The sequence below is a fragment of the Pezoporus occidentalis genome, unplaced genomic scaffold (assembly GCF_034315485.1).
Source record: "Pezoporus occidentalis ecotype Australia unplaced genomic scaffold, CSIRO_AGI_Poc_V1 ctg482, whole genome shotgun sequence".
NCBI classification, from domain to species: domain Eukaryota; kingdom Metazoa; phylum Chordata; class Aves; order Psittaciformes; family Psittacidae; genus Pezoporus; species Pezoporus occidentalis.
In genome coordinates this window covers 1-17,692 of record NW_026915816.1, presented here as the reverse complement: position 1 = coordinate 17,692, position 17,692 = coordinate 1, and the positions used below count along the sequence as shown (strand labels likewise).

The window sequence follows — 17,692 nt, the reverse complement described above, 5'->3', positions numbered from 1 at the left end:
AGTGTCAAAACAACCCAGTAACAACTAAATGCTCCAGCACGGTTGTTAAAAAAATAGCATGGATTAAAATTGATGAGATTAGGATATTGAAACCTTAATCTCTTTTCATTGTCATCAACATCTCTAGCATGTGATAGGAGTAGATTCTTGGGGAGGTAACATCACCAGCTCAGACCACAGCGTGCCATAATAGCACATGATGCATGCTTTTTCACCTGTGTTCTCAAACTGTAACTCTTCAGGTTTAGTTTTTCATACCATTTTACCTGTGTTTATTTTTACTGCTTTTAAAAGTATCTAGCCAAAACTTTAATGGACACATATAAGCAATATTAATCATATTAATACCAGTAATAAAGCGATAATAAGCCTCTGAATGCAAAACTGGCTCCTGCACAATCTGTTAAGTTTTAAAGTACATATATAATGACATCTAAACACACTATCAGCTGGTTGCGCAATATATAATTAATGTCAGAATTCATCTAGGAGTAGTCTAGCTGACTATAAAGAAGATAAAAAACCATGGTTCAATAATCTGGATATCGGTCAACTAGTAGAGTTACACACTTGTTTTAAGGAACGTGGTAACAATAGTCTTTTCGGCTTTCCGAGTTTTAGGAGTGATCATCAAATATATTTGCAGGTCATCTTTTCCCAGACTGTAGCAAAAGTTTAGAAACTTTCCAGTCCTACTTCTCTATCCCACTACTACAACTCAGTTCGAGAGCAATCCTCAAAATACATAGGTCAGTATAAATATTAATTTATTGAGTCACGGGGGTGTTAGTTTTAATCTTCTAGAAGTGGCATTTCTCACTCAGAATAGGGTAGCTTATAATATAAACAAAAAAAAGTATTTTTTTGTGTGTTTAGAATAAAAATCCTCAAGTATTCTTCATTTGAAGTTATCTTGTAGAAATTTCTAACCTTCCTGTAATTTGTTTTTAGAAGGGAGTGAGTGCTAAATGGCCAATCCATGCTTCTTACTTCAAACAGAAGTGAAAACAGAAGCAAGAGTTTTCTGGAGAATTATCCTGGTTTACATTTAGTCTGGACTGAACTATTTCAGTGTGCAGTCATATATACGCCCTTTTACCTGGCCTCATTGTCACTGTGAGCTGCTGAGTGTTACTGCTGTCACAGAAAGCAACAAGCATGAAGGAACTTCTGATGAGACACTGCACAAAGACTTTATGTCTGACCAAATCTGGTTTATGTGAAACTAAAACAATCAAGTAAGGAAAAACCATATGCCATAAAAATACATGAGTAAGTCACCGTATTCTAGCCAGCAACAAATCTGAGAGAATATACTTGATAAATTGCCTGGGCACATGACAACAGTGCAAGCTGATTGTAAAGTTAACTTCAGAATTTACAATAAGTCACTTGGAAACCAGTTGAGCCCCAGAGCCCTCCTCAGCCCACTCCTCATATTACATAGGGGATTTACTTCCTAGCTGTACTAGTACCAGAAATGTATTTTCTGAAAATATGGTTTTGCTTTGTAGTTGCACTGAAGTCAATGAGCCTCTCGGATATACTTAGGTCAAAACTATGCCCCCCTCCTTGGTTTGGTTGGGGGCTTTGATGGGTGTACCTGTTGTTGATCGATATCCAGGGCTGCCCTTCCCAAGAACCCACACAGGAAATGTAGGATCTTTATATATCTGCCATAGATAAAAAATGAACAATGACCTGAAGACGTATGAAGAAACAACCCCAAACATTACACAAATCAATAGATCTTTTCCCTAACATGAAAAGATCTAGCAAGAATCTAGAGAGATGGACATTGCTTTTTCCTGAAATCAAATGTTGAAGTCATCTGAAGACTATGACCTGTGAAGTGCAGATAATCTATTTGCATTAGTTCATTTTAAAATAGCAAAGAACAAAGAACAAATAACAATTCTGGAAGTTTAAGCCAGGTTTCTGAATTCAAGGTTTTCAGTACAATACAGAATTCTGTATGTATGTGCTTTATTTATTTTCCCATCATGACAACTAACAGTTATTGTCAAGCAAACATCATTTCAGGATACAAAGATACTTTGCTATGCCATTATTAATAAAACATATTTAATCTTCGTTTCTACATTTCCCTACTATTTTTCCTCAGTTTCTTCCAGTGAGCCTGTCTTTTGACTGTTTTATGCTTCCAGATAGCTGTCATCCCATTCCATCAACCCTCCTGGCTCTGAACATTTAATCTAATGTACAGGTCGGGTATTCATATATGAAGTGTATTGTTCATCTTTTTAGATGAGAAAGATTTCACCTTATTCCCCATGAAGGCTCTGAGAAAACATATAAAGAGGACAGTACAAACAGTCTTTATCCATTATGATTTATTCTCTACAATACTTCATTAGAGGATAGAGTTCAATTATTTACACTCAGAAGTTATAATATAGGTAGGAGGCAACCAAGTGTAATACAAAGAATTGGTCTGACATCTCTGCACTGAAGGTCAAAAGAGGTCTCCTGCTTTAAGGAAATAAATTAACCAAAAAAAAACCCAAGAAAACAACATGTAGTTTCCAGAATACAAACAGAAAACAGCACTAATAGTGAAGATTGCAGATGTTTGTTAATGTACTATGAAAACAAATCATTCTGTGCAAACGTTAAAATGAACTCCTAGATTCTCTTACAGATTTTTTTCTCTGATAAATTGTAGATATGTGATATTTTGATTATAAAACATTGCCAAACTGAAATGGCATCAGCTGAGATTGACTGTTGAACATTATGGAAAAAGGTAAAGAACCTCACAGTGGCAACATTCCAACACTGACAGACTCCAGTGATCAAAGACATTCTCCTGCAGTTGCTGTAAAACAAAGACAATTCATAATTGCAGTGAGATTATTTCTCAGTTGTGGTTGTCATGAGAATAAGCCCTTCTAGACCAAAAGGCACTTGCTCCTAAGGATGAGTTAAGTCCAGATCAAACCAGGTAGCAGTTGCTTTGAGAAGGCGCAGTTCTAACCTGCAGTCCCAGCCAAATTACCGTTGAGAAATTCTTACATCAGCTGGTCACTGATCTTGGTCACCTCTGTCTCAAGACAACTCAAAGCAAGTTTTGTTTCTAGTTCACCTCTTCCATCCTTATGCATAGCTGCCATGTAATGATCTAGAAATGGGATTATTTCCTGAGACCACATGTCCTTGTCATGCATTTTTCTTCTGAGCTAACTTAACTATTGACACACCTTTTGACTAGTTTTACAGCTGGACCCTTATGGGACTAAAGCTGCGAGGGCCTGTTTCTTAGGCAGACCAATGTTTCTGATTTGCCAACTTCTTTTCTCACTGCAACAAGACAAGAACACAGTACATATTTAGAGGCATTTTTGTTTTTGTTTTCTTGAACAGGCTGAGTGGGGAAATGGAAGTGGGAGAGGATAACACTTCCCCAGTCCCAGACCACCTGCCCACTTCAGGCTTCAACCAACCAAGTCACTCGATCCTAAAATCCTGTTCTTAAAAATGACAGCTAACCCTCCCCACCCCACCCCTTAGATATCCCCTATTCAAATAAAATGAAATCAGGAAACACCATACACTGTTGAAGACACAGAACAGGGCAAACATTGGAAAAAGAAACAATACTGTTGAAAAGCCTGGCACTATATGCCTGCATGACCAGTCTCACTGAGCGTGCTCAGGGGTGAAGTTTTAGCACCATTTTTTTGCTTGTTTTGTTTTAAACTTCTTAGAAATTAAATTCTAACATAGAACACTTGAACAGTAATGAGTGTAGCCCTATGTATCATACTGTTTGACAGCTGAAAGGTGAATGGCATGTCCAGAGCTGACCCCACCCTCGCCCATCACTACATGGCACCTGGGAGAGTAATTACAAACCACTCGAGTTTGTAACAAGACCGATTTATTCTCAGCAGCAGGAAACGAAGAAACAATCCCTTAATCTTCAACTGCTTTTCAACAACATCACAAGGGAAAAGTGGCAATTTATAAGGACGACCCAGTACAGGAGGAAAGCTGGGTCAATATTGCACCGTTATCCAGAATAGGACCCCCTCCTTTCCCTCACGTATCTGTCCTCCAGCAGGAGGATATTACACCAATATGAAGCAAAACTGCACAATTCTGTGTGCTTCTCTAGGACCAGAAGGAGCAGCAGCATGCAGTTCTGAGCTTTCTACCAGCCCTATTCCCTGCCATGCCAGGAGAGAATTTCAGGCTTCAAACACCAGTCAGTTTTAAAAGTCATCATTACCACACACATGAAAGCTTTAAAGATATATGCAACCAAGCAGCCATTACTCTTGCTATGCACTTGTTTTTTCTTTCCCGATCATTGTTGACCATACAGAAACTTGGAAAACAAAGCAAGCCCCCACAAATTACATTTGGACATCCATCACTGAGTTCACGACATACCTCAATGACACTGCAGAATAACAACGGGATAACTTCACTCTTCCTTTTAGGAGAAAGTATTTCTTGTAATCATCAACGATGGGAGAAGAAACAAGGGATGCATACGAGTTTTACACACTCTGGGTAATACGGGTTTCCCCACTCATTGCCTTAATGTGGTAATGACTAAACTGTGTAAGATAATAATTTCCCAGTTAAACTACACAGCTCTTCTCTATAGGCCTGCTATAAACTGGAATACTCACAGTTCTCAAAGGTCAGTAGTCACACCAGAGAAAGTGGCTGTCCTGTCAAAAGGAAGGTCCCCGAGACTTTAGCTTAAGCTAAACAGATTTCAGTCACTAGTCTCACTTGTATGACTACAGCCAATGCCCTCCCCACCCCTCGTGCAATCAGGCTCTGCTACAAATGTTTAGGCAAAACACTTGGTTGCAACAGAGCAGACTGTCCATGGACACTCAAGTAACTCATCCTATGCACACACAGCATGTGCCATGCTGCTCTCTTACAGGCCTAATAGCATTCTGTTTCATAGCAGGCTGCATTACAAAGCACTGTCTGAAAAAAACCCAGAAAACTGTAAAGGAAGAGGATTTCTAGAAACCCATCCCTCAGTGGGATCTGATAATTAAAGCCTTCTTATTTAAATAATAAATTCATCTGCAATACCATCCAAAGGCTTTTCACATCTTTAAGTGTTTTCTGTCTGTGAGGATGGGGTGCTATCCAGATGTTCAACCCTCCCCAGTATCATAATGTCCATCTGTGATGTGTGGGGACTGCAATCAGCTCTCAGTACACAACAGATACAAGAGATTAAAAAAAAAAACAACTTAAAAAGAACCTAAAAAATGTTTTGTTGGACTCCGTTGCCCAGACCGCCAGGGGAATGATCCTACTTGATCTGGGGGGCTTCCATAACAAACAACTCAAGATTCCAGAGTGTCGGTAATACACAAGAATGCATCAGTCCGAAGTGGCACTTTCACTCCTAGAGGTCTTCTGCACCTCACGACAGTTCATAGGCATGGAGCCCCAATCCAACTGAACCCTCGTTCAGAGGGAAGGCTGAGATAAGGCTTGGGCCCCTGAAGTTCTGTCATGCTCTCATCGTCCCCCCAGGTCAGCTGGAAGGCAGACTTGGCAACGGAAGCTAGCATCATAAAATGGTGCAGTAATAGAAATAACTGGACCAGGAAGAGGAGGCATCTGCCCCAATGATGTCATAGCTGTTGGCAGCAACTGGGGAGTGGGACTGGTCATGCAGCCGTGTGTCAGGAGTAATGATTGTAAAGGGGGGGGGCATGAAGAGTGCCATTCTGGAAACAATGCTGACGCGAGGCCATGTATTCTGCATAACTGATTGTCACCTTCTCACTGCGGTACCTATGGGAACAGCGCAAGAAAAAATAATGTAAACAGACTATGCAACATGAAGGGACTAGGCAACATGAAAGGACTAGGCATAAAAACATTCATCCCAGATCACCTTTTAGCTCATGACCAGTAGTGACCAAGAGGAATCCTACTAACTTCATAAATTACTTGATTTTGTTTTATATTGCCTCATACAGCAGTCTGAATAAGTCTGAATTAGCTTCACTGTCCCAAAAGTTGAGCCCTATTCAAGGCAATCATAATTAAGGAGACTCCTGAAGCAGTACACAGGAAACAAATGATCCATTTGTATTCCTTTTATCCACTTGCTGTGGAAAAAAAGGGACACAAAAAGTTGTCTGGGAACAGGCTCAGTTTCAGCGACTAAACAACCAGTATTTCACTATTACTTACTTTTGTGATTATCTTCACATTTGAAAAGCCAGTAACGAAAATGATGGAGTTGGGTAAAGGGGAGCCACATGTATGTGACTTGGTCCATGCTGTACAGTCAGAATTACAAAACCTGAAGTCCCTTTTGAGAGACCAGAGGTTTCCAAGTGCTTCTAAAGCATGGAACTTCAGAGTGGTTGTGAACTGCACCAAGTCCATGTTACACCAGATTTGAATGGAAACCTTCATCCTGTCCTCTCCTGTTAAAAAAACTCCAAACCCTGCATAACCACTTCATTTCTCCAGAGGTAAGGAATGACCTGATAAATTAACGGTTTTATACAAAATCAGAATGTCCCAATTTTTACTAACATAAAGGGAGCTGAAACCAATAGGACAGCTGCAGGGTATAGAAAAGCGAGCAAATTCTGAAAACTAGCCAAATATGAGTGTGGCTGGCTTTCAAGACAGCTGTCACCTCCAAACAGCTACAACATCCACACATGAGCACGCTGAGAAAGGGAAGCCCATTGTAAAGACAGATAAAAATCAACCTTTTTCACTTTCAAAGGTTCTTTTGATCTTTCATGTGGATGATAACATTAAAACCAGTGGCATTTCTCTTAGAAAATGCCAAGTTCAATCTGGACAGACTGAACATACCACACTTCATTCCATATAGATTTTGTGACTAACACGTGACATTTACGATTTTGTCTTTCAGACCACATCCCTCAGCTGAAAAAGGCATGAAGACTTCCATCAAGCACAAATGATTTAAATTACACACAAAACACTCTGAAGCAAAATTAAAAGCCAACAAATATATTGACTTACCTGGTGAGTTTAATCGTTTTCCTAAAATCATTGGTAATCGGAGCCTTAAAGCCACCTTTCCTGAGTAAGGAGTCTATGGTCTGGATCTGATCCCAGTCTATTAAAAAGTAGAAGCAAGGGAAATGTTTCAATATGTAAGTGATTTTTCAACAAGGTTAGAGATGCATTAAAAGGCTTCTAGAAAAGCACGCAATTAAACAGCAAATTTTGAGCTGTTAAGACATTCGTGGTCTTATGCATGCACACTATCTGCACATGCCAACAATGCCTTTAACTCATATTGGAACTGGTCTATAAAACAGTAATTCCATTTTCCATATGACCTCTCATCTTACAAAGGTCTGTGCCTTGCTTCCGTTGCAGGGACCCCAACCTGTTTTATTATGTGCCACTCAAGGTTAGCTTCTTAAGCCTTAAAATAAGGTAACACTTAGCTCTTTACATAGAGAAATTGGGATCAACCTGATGCTCTAGTGATAGCACAGTGCACTGCTATGTGAGAGATCAGAGTTAAAATTCCTACCTTCGTCTTTTGCCCCAGAGCCGGGAGGATGCGATCACTCCACTCTGCTAGGTGGAGGAAAGGAGGCAATATTTTGAGCAGTTACCATGGTGACCGCTACTATATTTGAGTGGGAAGCGTGCTCCAGAGGGGCCCTGTTTTCTGCCCTCATCTGGAGGATGCTACTTTAGCAAGAATGAGGAGGAAAGGGACTCTCCTGTTGGTGCTGTGCAGCCTGCAGTTATCCTAGTTGGTGGGAGAAACATAGAAGAGGAAAGATGCAACGCTGAATGAAGCTAGAAGATCCATACTTTGAGATCCTCTATTTCTTAAGCCCTAAAGCATTTTTATGCTAAGATACAGCTGCACACAGATGTGGGATGAGAGAAAGGCCAGATGGAAACCCAGCAGCAAACAGCTGTATCAGGTGTCAGTTATCCAGATTAAGCCTGGTGGTTCCATGGCACTACTGTGAGGATAGCATGGCAATCCAAAAACAAAATCCGTACGTTTCTGTTACCCAATCCTGTGACACAATGTGTTGACATTTTTGGCTGCCATCTCAAACCCACCTTGTTCCTTAGCAACCTCAGGTAAATACGTGGCTGTGCGTTTGACACCTTTCTCATTGATGAACTCTATTCTGATCCCATGGATCCCAACCTATAGATGGAAATGAATAGCCAAATAAGAGGTGTTTGCTAGCACTGAGTCCATGACCAAGATGTCATTCCCAAAACACTCTGTGTATCTCTCTCTATGGCCAGTTTGGCTTTTGCCTGGATAAAGACATTCTCTTCCTCACTATCCTTACCAGGCAGGTGCTACTAATAGCTCTCTTAGCAGCATAAAGGGTCTCTAACACCTCTCCTAGATAAGCCTAACCAGTCTCCTTGCTACTTCTCCTGAAGTAAGTCTCGTCAGAAGTCTGACAGCTTTCCATCTCTTATGTTGGGCAAGAAAGACAGGATCTCTACAACAGTCATGCCTAAAAGAGCCCAACCAGAAAGTCTGTTTAATCCTTCTTGAACTAAAAACACTTCCATGGACAAGGTCCTAAAAAAGAATACCTTTGCTCTTAACTACTTTTTCTACCCAATATCAAAATACTTCCCATTTTTTTAATATATGTATTTACACCCATCTCCTATTGGGCCAAATCCATAGAACACTTTCATGTCTCTCTTATTCCTGTTCAGACTCCCTCCAACCAAAAGCATATTGCTAGCTCATTCTCTTCCTCCCTCCTAGTTTTCTAGCCCTATTTCTTCTGTTCCCAGTTCCTTCTATCCCCATACACTTCTGTAACGAAGGAGACACATCACCATGTACTAACTGGAACCCGAACGGAATGAAAGTGATGCAGAGCTCCAAATGCACCTGGTTCTCACCTCCCAGTCCAGGTAGTCACTGGCATCTTCAAAGTTAGTGAGGAGGGAGACAGAGCAGAAGAGTTTGGGCAGCTCCTCGCGGGTCAGGGGTGGAAATCGGCTGTCCTTAAGTGCACTAAAGGAAAGAGAATATATATTGCCTAATACAAGCACCACATTAAAGCGTCAGATGCTGAGTTATTCCCTTTTTGATTATGCCACTGTGAAACCATTTCTTTTTGCTACTGCAGAGACAGTTATTTGCACCACCTCCTAATGTGATGAACTGTAATGATGAATGCACACACTAGTGCAAGCTTTCTGGTGCTTGTCTCCAACTTTCTGCAGCTGGAGACAAATTATGTGCTACATAAGATGTCAAAAGCATTAGTATGCAGGATAGGTTCCATATTAGCCCTAAAACATCAACCAAAATTCACCAGTTGGAAAGACGTTCCACTAAATCCTGATGTATTACCTCACCCTAACTATCATACATTTCTCAGGTTTCTTTTATTGTGAAGCATATAAAACTGAATCATGGCAATCCAGCATCTTAACCTTGAATCCTTACAGATCTTCGGATAATTAATTTCAGATTACCTGGTTAATGTGTATTCCCTGAGTCCTGAGTGAAGATTCATGGCTGAAAAGGTCCCAATGCAGCCACGAAGCCGCTTGTCTCGCCCCGTCTTCCACGTCACAAAGAGTGGACTGGAAAGGCAAAAAAGAGAAATACTCCAGCCTCTGGAGACACCCGGTTGCTAAGGGGAGACCAACAAGGTGTAAAAGGGCATGCATGCATGCACTTGCTTTCTCTGCCTCTAATAAACCCCAATAGGCATGTTTTCTCACCTGCTATCTAGCAATAATAAAACCCTACAGATCCTCAAATTCAAAACCCCAACATCTTCCCCAAACTTGCCCTCCACTGACACTTTCCTCGCCAGATTCTGCACTGTCTTCTGACAAATGATATGGTTATTTGACCCCACTGATTACCTCTGTGAGTAACGGCCTCACTTAGTAGCATCCACTCGTTTACATGACAACCCAGATAAAAATTCCTACAGGTGAAGCAACAGATTACTTATTTATAGTACCACTGAACCTGACAGATCCCCAAGTGTTCTGCAAATTATCTACAATTCAGGTTTGTGCTATGCTTTTCTTTTTAAGGGATAAAAAGCCAGTCTAGGTTGTTGGGTTGTGTTTTTGTTTTGTTTTTTTCACTGATATTTCCAGGACTTTATCCGACTTCTGAGTCCATCCCTAGTGCTCAGTTTATGTTATCATCTTTTGCTTACATTACATTTGATCTATATTACACACACTCCCTCCTGCTGAACACATATCTAAATCACAATATTACGACTACTCAAACATCACATGGATTTCTATTTTCTCATCCATTATCATGAGTTTACAGGCATAACAGTAGATTCTCATTTCAATCTGTTAATGTAGAAGCCATGGTTAAGCCTCAGAGAACAAACAGTTCAGGAAAACAGCATTCAGTAAACAGGTAAAGATGACTGATCATATTAAAAGCAAAAAAATGACTTTTACAGATGAGTGAAATTGCAAACAGCTGTAGAGAGACACAGTAAAGAAAGGACAATGCACCTCTACAAGAGCATCTGGAAAACGCTGCAAGGCAACTGATGCTGCTGATCTAACTATAAAACCAGGATGAGTGTTCTTACATTTTTCAGATTACGGAGTACTGAATACAAGATGTGGTCGCTTCAAACACAAGCATAAATGAGAAAGTCATTAGTGATTCCAAACATCAGTCTGTGGGTATCTATTGCACTTTAAAGGCAAGTCATTTGACAGAAGACATGCAGTGTTAGTAACTTCTCTGAGATGAGACAAACGTTGACAGGAGTTCTAGAACATAAAGACAGATTAACTGATTCTACAGCAGAGATCTGACACTTTCCTCAAACTCTTGAGGCTCTTGTAAGCAATGCATCTGTAGCAAACATTACACAAAACAGTAAGATATTCTATTCGGACAATAAAACCAGCATGGATTGTGGATGATTTCTCAAACACAGGCAACAGAGCTTCTTATGTCTAAGTATTTAGAACATAACTTAAACTGTAGTCGTAGAGCAATGCCCAGTGATGCTCCTCAGAGCAACAATAGAATTAAAAAACACTATCACAACATAAATCCATCATTCAGGATCTAGTTACCAGCTACGACCAAAAACAACTACCCAAAATAGCAAACTGCCCTTAAGTGATAATTGTGAAGTACTCTGCCCACAGAGGAAGCAGAAACATTCTTCCACAATCATCAGCCACCTTATATATACTTGACCAAGACAGAGGAGTTACTGTTCTAGTTTTCCAGCACCCCCTCAAGGCACTGGCAGGGTATCTTTCCGCTAGACTTTCATCTAGCTACCATGTATTGAAACAGAAAACAGCAACAGCTTAAGGAAATACAATAGAAAGATAAAAGATACTAAACTTACATAGGAGATTTCTGAGCAGCTGTCATAAGCTCAGTGGAAATTTAGCTTAATCTTAATGAAGTTTTGCAACCATTACTTAGCCCACATGAAACTCACCCTAAACAGAAAAGGGAAGGGAGAAAACAAAAAGCATCGCTGACACAATACAACTCTAAGTAAGCTCATTCTCTTCTTCAATTCAAATTACAGGTTTGCATTTTCAATTCACCTCTTTCCCATTCCAAAGAAAGAAAAAGAAAAAGGGGGAAGGGAGAAGGATGTTTCCACTGAGCTGTGACACAGCTTTCTGCATCTGTAATAGATCGTATCAGAAAGGACAGGATAATTGCATTCAGAAGGCCATCATGTTTTAAAATACGTTAAAGCACACTTGGAACAATTTTTCACTGCAGTTGTAACAACTGAGGCATAAAAACCCCCACAGATATATGATTTTGTACAAGTATATAAAATTTCACTATTAGGAAGATTTTCACTGTAGAAAAGATGTTGTTTCTGTATCTGAAGAATAAATGCACTTAGCAAATTGCAGGTGTGGCTGACACTAAGTCAATTGTTCTATAGCCCCTCCTTGAGAAGCGTATTTCCCAGATGTACTGAGAAAAGCCACAACCATTCTTTACCCATGTTGACCCAAAAGCACGCACTGGTACTTCGCAGACTTATCCTCAGCTGATTGTGGCAACTGTTTCTCCCCCAGCCACAACATCCTACCTAGTTGTGTTTGAGGAGGGTTTGCTAGGCTGAGGGGAATTCCAGCAACTTAAAAAATAGCTTCTCCAATTGCAACTGCAAAGGGAATTTTGAAGGAGCAAAATATAGTTTGTTCAAATCAGAATTTAGCTTGTACCAGGGAAAAACCTGTTACAGTACAGATTTTATGATGCGAGTAGCTTATTATTTGCCTTGTAAGGCAATTAGAAACTTGCATGGTGTAGTTTTAGTACCAGTTTGTAATACCTACTATTAAAAAAACTCAAAGAGCAAAGTACAGAAGTGGAAGAAGCAACCAATTAACTATTTGCGTGCCATACAGGTTCAAAACTGTATTTTTTTCTAGTAATCTGAATAGCAGAAGGGATATTACCAAGTTAATTCAGACTTAACTATAAATCTGCCAATGCCACCTTCTCTATAGTGGTTTGTGAACATCACTGCTCACACGTATGTACGGTTCCCTCACTCCATAGATATTTACCAGCTCCATCATGCCCATCAGAATTATAGTCCAATCTCTCAAGCTGGTAACTGCAATTCACTATGGTTTTCAAGTCATAACCCTTTAACTTTTGTTATTGCACTGTTTATGCAGAATCCTTACCTTTATGACTACTTCTATTTTGACTTTAGGGTTCAGCATCAATCTAAAAGATCTGTTATGCAAGAAATAGGTCGGGACAAACCTGTGCATCTTTCTATTCCTTCCATCCACAAGGCTCTCTTCTGTCTGTCCAGACAGACTGCTGGTATATATCTCTGTTTTGTTCAAAGATCTCTTACATAGACATAAATTATGCTATGAAGGACAACAATCCAAATTATTTCTGTGTCTCACTTTGCTTACTCTTGTATTTGACAACATTTGGCTTGAAGTTCATTACATTACTGTCTCAAGTGTGACAGATCATCCCTGTGTGCTGCTTTCCAAGAGAGCAAACCCCATGCTTTTCTCTGGGGTACACAGAACTATTTGCTAGAAGCCACAGCATAAATGCTGAAACACAGGAAAATTCAGGTAAATGCTGACATTTGCCCAGAGGGGAAATAAAAAGAAAAGCTGGTTTTTGCTCTGGAGTGCTGATATACAAGACTTGCAAATTGTCAGCACAGAAATGCCCAATGAATGATTTCGAACTTTTCAAATCTAGGCATCAAATTCAGACAGCCAATATTCCTGAAAGAACACCCTTTGTGGAACTAGTCAACAGGAAGAGCCACAAAATCCAGCTAGGAATCTCCTTTAACACCAAAATAACAGAGCTGTATAAAGCCATCTTTCTTACTGACTACAGAACAGAACAATAAAAAAAACCCTTTGCATTTCAAGTGTCAAAATAATCAGCAAACTAACACATCATTTTCTAAAAGGAGCCTACTTAGCTTAGGTATGAGAAACAACAGCAGAAATACTTCAGTCTGGGGAGTCCCTGGAATTATTCTGTATTCCAGTCCAGTGTATTTCTCCATTCACTTGTATTTGCAATATTAAACAGCTTAGTCTGCAGTAGCATTCAGAACATGTATCCATAATCCTGCTTGGATAATAACTGCATGGAAGCACAACCTACATCTACACTGACAGACAGTGAGGTGGGGAGACATTCAATACCCGGAAAAAGTCCTTGACCTGTTTAAGCCATTGTTCCTTTACATCAATTTAAAATTCATTAACTTAAATTAAGGATGTCAACAACTTTTTATTTTATCTGTTGTTCTGGAGGTGGCCCCTGGAAGAGTGTCAGAAGGTGTCTCTGTCATTGATTCTTCCAACAAACACTTTAACAACATTTCCACACCCATGCACTCAACCTTCAGATAAACATTAACTAAACCTCACCAAAGCAAAATACCTTCTTAAATCCTTCCCCTCACACATACCTCCTTTCCTATTAACCTTGGTATCACCCTTGAAAGTTAACTCTCCATTTCTCCCCATATTGCCCAACTAGCACTATCTCCATAACACAGGTTTTGAGTTCTACAGCTAGTAAGTATTCCTTTCCCTGTTAAACCCATTAACTTGGACAGCTGAGCACCCTGGTGAGGGTCCTCATCCAGTTCTCACCAGCTCAGCGTTTGCTTCAGGATGAGCAGGGAACTTGTTTCAACTTCTTTATTTCCTTTCCATCTGCTTCGCAGAAGGAAGTCTCTCCCCTGCCCCTTCACCAGTGCAGTGTCTGACAATAAAACCAAGATCCTCTTCAAATTAATGACATTATTTTACTGTTTTGTGGAAGTTCTGAGTTCAGTTTCGCTCATTCCTTTAGTACACTTTTAAGGGAGGCACAGCCCAGTTAACCTTTTCAGAGCAATCTGTTTACAAAGAAGGGAGCAAACTTTAACAGAGCGTTATCACCAAGTGGGCTTGCACTCTTCGATAAAGTATGCAATGTCTAACGCAACACAGCAGACTGGGAGCTGAAGAAGCACCACTCTTCCTCCTATTTTGCCTAGCTCTCGTTCTGTCAAGCTGGGCATGTTCTCTTTTGAAGACCACTCCTCAAAGCTCCACTCATCCCCAATGACAAACACAACAGAGTATTTTGTACTCTTTCATACACTTACAGCACATCACTTTTTGTTTCCAATAGACAAAGCAAGCAGCAGAACAATCCCCTTCCTCCCTCACACCAGTTTTCCCATCCACCAGAGGAAACCCTTCATGCCTCCCCAGCCAAACCACAGCTCTGGATGCTGGTTTCCAAGATATCCTCCCACACATGGATTTACTCACTAGGGGTCATTGGTAAATCGAGGAAGTCGTGGCTGAGGGAAACCATAAAGATGACAGTAGAGTACATCAAAGCAGTAGCAGCACATCTCTGCTGTCACCACCAGGTTCTTGGTGCTGTTGGCAGTTCCATTGGGCCGAGTAAGTGGGCTCAGAGCTCCTGAAGTGGGATTCATTCGAGTAACTGGGGAATTTCCTGGGCCCAAAGTCAAGTCAGATACATTCTCCCTTCCATTATTCCCGTCTGTGTGCTGGTGGTTCTGAAGAGGACCTGAACTGGAGCCTGGTACAGTTGTGGCCTGATTCCCATGACTGTGCGTTCCACTCCCAGATAACTTGGGCTTCTTCACCCCACAACAGCCAGCTGCCAGCTTGGGCTCAAGTGGAGGAACACAGCGTCTTTTTCCCATCCTGCTTCACAACTTGCTGCCTGGAGCACTGCAGAACCCTGGCAAGGAGGGAGGGAGAAAAAAAGCAATGAACAGTTACAGGTGAAAAGCCAACAACAGCTTCCTTGCTTCTGCTCAGATGTCAGAGAGGTTTGCTTCTGCAACAAAAAGAGGAAGAAAACCCTCACAATGTGCAACCAAGTACAGACCTAAAGCCAGTTCAGCAAGTAGAGTGGTTTTACACATAGATTGGAAGAGTGTGTACACAACATGCATGAAATCACACTTGTGAAGTCATTGCTGAGGTGTACTGAACACTTCAATAGGTGGCTCATCACCCCCCCAATAAACAAATGAACATAACCAGCTTTCCCATAAAGGGAATTAAACTGTTGGGAGAGCAGAACAAAAAAAAGACAAAAGGACTTCAGACCAGATATACCCCGTCCACTGCTTTTCCAGATCACTCTCCAACCCCTGGTCAGTCCCTGCACAGATGGCAAACAAGCTACTGAACAACCACAGGTGCATTCCCCTTCCCCATTCTCAACAGAAGAGTGACAACTCCGATTGACACCTGCAGGGGTTGGAGTCCTAGGGTTTCTGCCCTTGATTTAGCTCTATCCTAAGCAAGACACACAGAGAAGCTACAAGCACTGAACCTCCATTTTCTAAACAGCAGACTGTTTTCCAGACCCAGTGAACTCATGAATCTGCATTTACTTTCTACGATTAAGTAAATCAATAGCACTCATAAATAAACACGTGCAGTCAGGATATGCAGGAGAGGAAGAGCTGAAGACTGCACACAGTCTGAACAGAGGGAAGTGATGATGGCAGGAAACAGATACAGTATTTAAGAAAACCAAACAAACCAACCCCAGTATTTTGCTTGCAAAGAAGGTAATGCTAGCTCCTGCATCACAAGAAGGGGTGGAACAAATACAAGGAGGAAGGCCTATGCAGACAAAAATGATAGGCAAGGAACATATGTCAATGGTAACATCTTAATGAGTGTAATACCATCACCATGATATCTAAACACACAAACCAGTCCCCCATCTGTCAAATGGGGCTAAAGCATGGGCATGTTAATCACAGAGAACACAGTGAGGAACTGGAAGTCACACTCTGGCCCTTGCTGCTTCTTTAACCCCAGCACATCCCTCCAACTCTTCCAAGTACTTAACTGATGGCTGAACTGACAGCACATACAGAACGGAGGTAGGTGACAGGCACTGAAATCCACGGCATGACAACTCCCTTCCTTCTCTGTGCCTGTGGCTAATGCAAACTTGATCCATGAAGCTTCACCAGCCATCATTAGGAGTCCTATGATCCAGAATCCATATTCCAGAGAGATGCACACCCTAACACAAAACACTAGCACTCGGAGTGCTTGCTCTGCCCCTCACATTCCAGAAGGATAATCTCTATCAGGAACAATTTACAAGGCCTAGCGAAAATTACCATTTTTACTTTGAACTCTGCCTTTGTAAAAAAAAAAAAGTATAACTTTGACAGTGAACACACCATTTTCTCCAGTGCCTAGTGGAAGTTACCTGCTGTGTCCCAGCGACGCTGCTGGGGCAGAGGAGCCTTTCCAAGTTACTCCTGAAGGCTCAGCCACATTTCAGGGTGAAAAACTATTTAAAGCTATAGCTCTTCATTTCACACCGGAGACGTGGCAGGGGACAGAAGAGAGACTGCCTCCATTTACCACCCCCTGCAGCAAGCAGAAGGGGCCTCACAAAACCGGCGGTACCGCTCCCTGACCGGCTTCAGCGAAGGGCACCGCTTCCCGCCGCGGGAGGCCCCTACTGCCCTGCCCGGGGCCGCCGCTGCACGGTGGCCCGAAGCGGTGCTGGCTGCAGAAGGCCCAGCCTGCCGCTCCGCCACCGGATCCGGGCATGGGGTTGTCCCGCTCCCGAACCGGCCTCACTGCACCGGGGCAGCACCGCGCTGCCCGGACCCGCGGGACGAGCCCCTTGCGCTCGGAAACAAACTTTGCGGCAGCGTCGCCGGGGTGGCGGCAGCACGGCCCGGGCAGAGCCCGCAGCGTACCTCGCACCCCGCAGGGCACAGCCGCCACCCCGTGGTGGGGCAGAACACCCGCCGGTAGGGGGCGCCAGGGAGCGGGATTCCCCCTCCCTTCCCCCGCCGCCATTAACCCCTTCCCCGCCGCCGGGCGGGCGGATACCGGCGCCTTCCCCCCGCCTCTTCCCCACCCTCCCCGGGCTCGCCCACCTCCTGCACCCGTCCCGGGCCGGACGCGGCTTCTCCTCCGCCTCAGCCCAGCCGCCGCCGCTGCTACCCCGCCGCCTCCTTCTCCCGCCTCATGGAGCCATGGGCCTGAACGAGGCTCCCCAGAGAAGCGGGCCCGGCGGGCGGGGGGAGGCAGGGCCCGCCGCGGCCGGGCCGGGAGCCGGGCTTCCCGGGGCCGCCGGGTAGCGCGGGGACCTGGAGGA

At 42.5% G+C, this 17,692-nt stretch overlaps 1 protein-coding gene across 1 annotated transcript; it reads right to left on the bottom strand.

Annotated features, from left to right (window-relative positions):
* Positions 1-2,337: 2,337 nt before the first annotated feature.
* AMMECR1L (AMMECR1 like) lies at positions 2,338-17,686 on the bottom strand. The gene is made up of 7 exons (XM_062636575.1): positions 17,472-17,686; positions 14,839-15,283; positions 9,499-9,609; positions 8,917-9,031; positions 8,098-8,188; positions 7,024-7,120; positions 2,338-5,802 (listed from the first exon to the last, which is right to left on the bottom strand). Exons 2-7 carry the CDS (start codon positions 15,243-15,245, stop codon positions 5,691-5,693), a joined length of 933 nt encoding a protein of 310 aa, XP_062492559.1. The 5' UTR covers positions 15,246-15,283; positions 17,472-17,686; the 3' UTR covers positions 2,338-5,690.
* Positions 17,687-17,692: the final 6 nt, after the last annotated feature.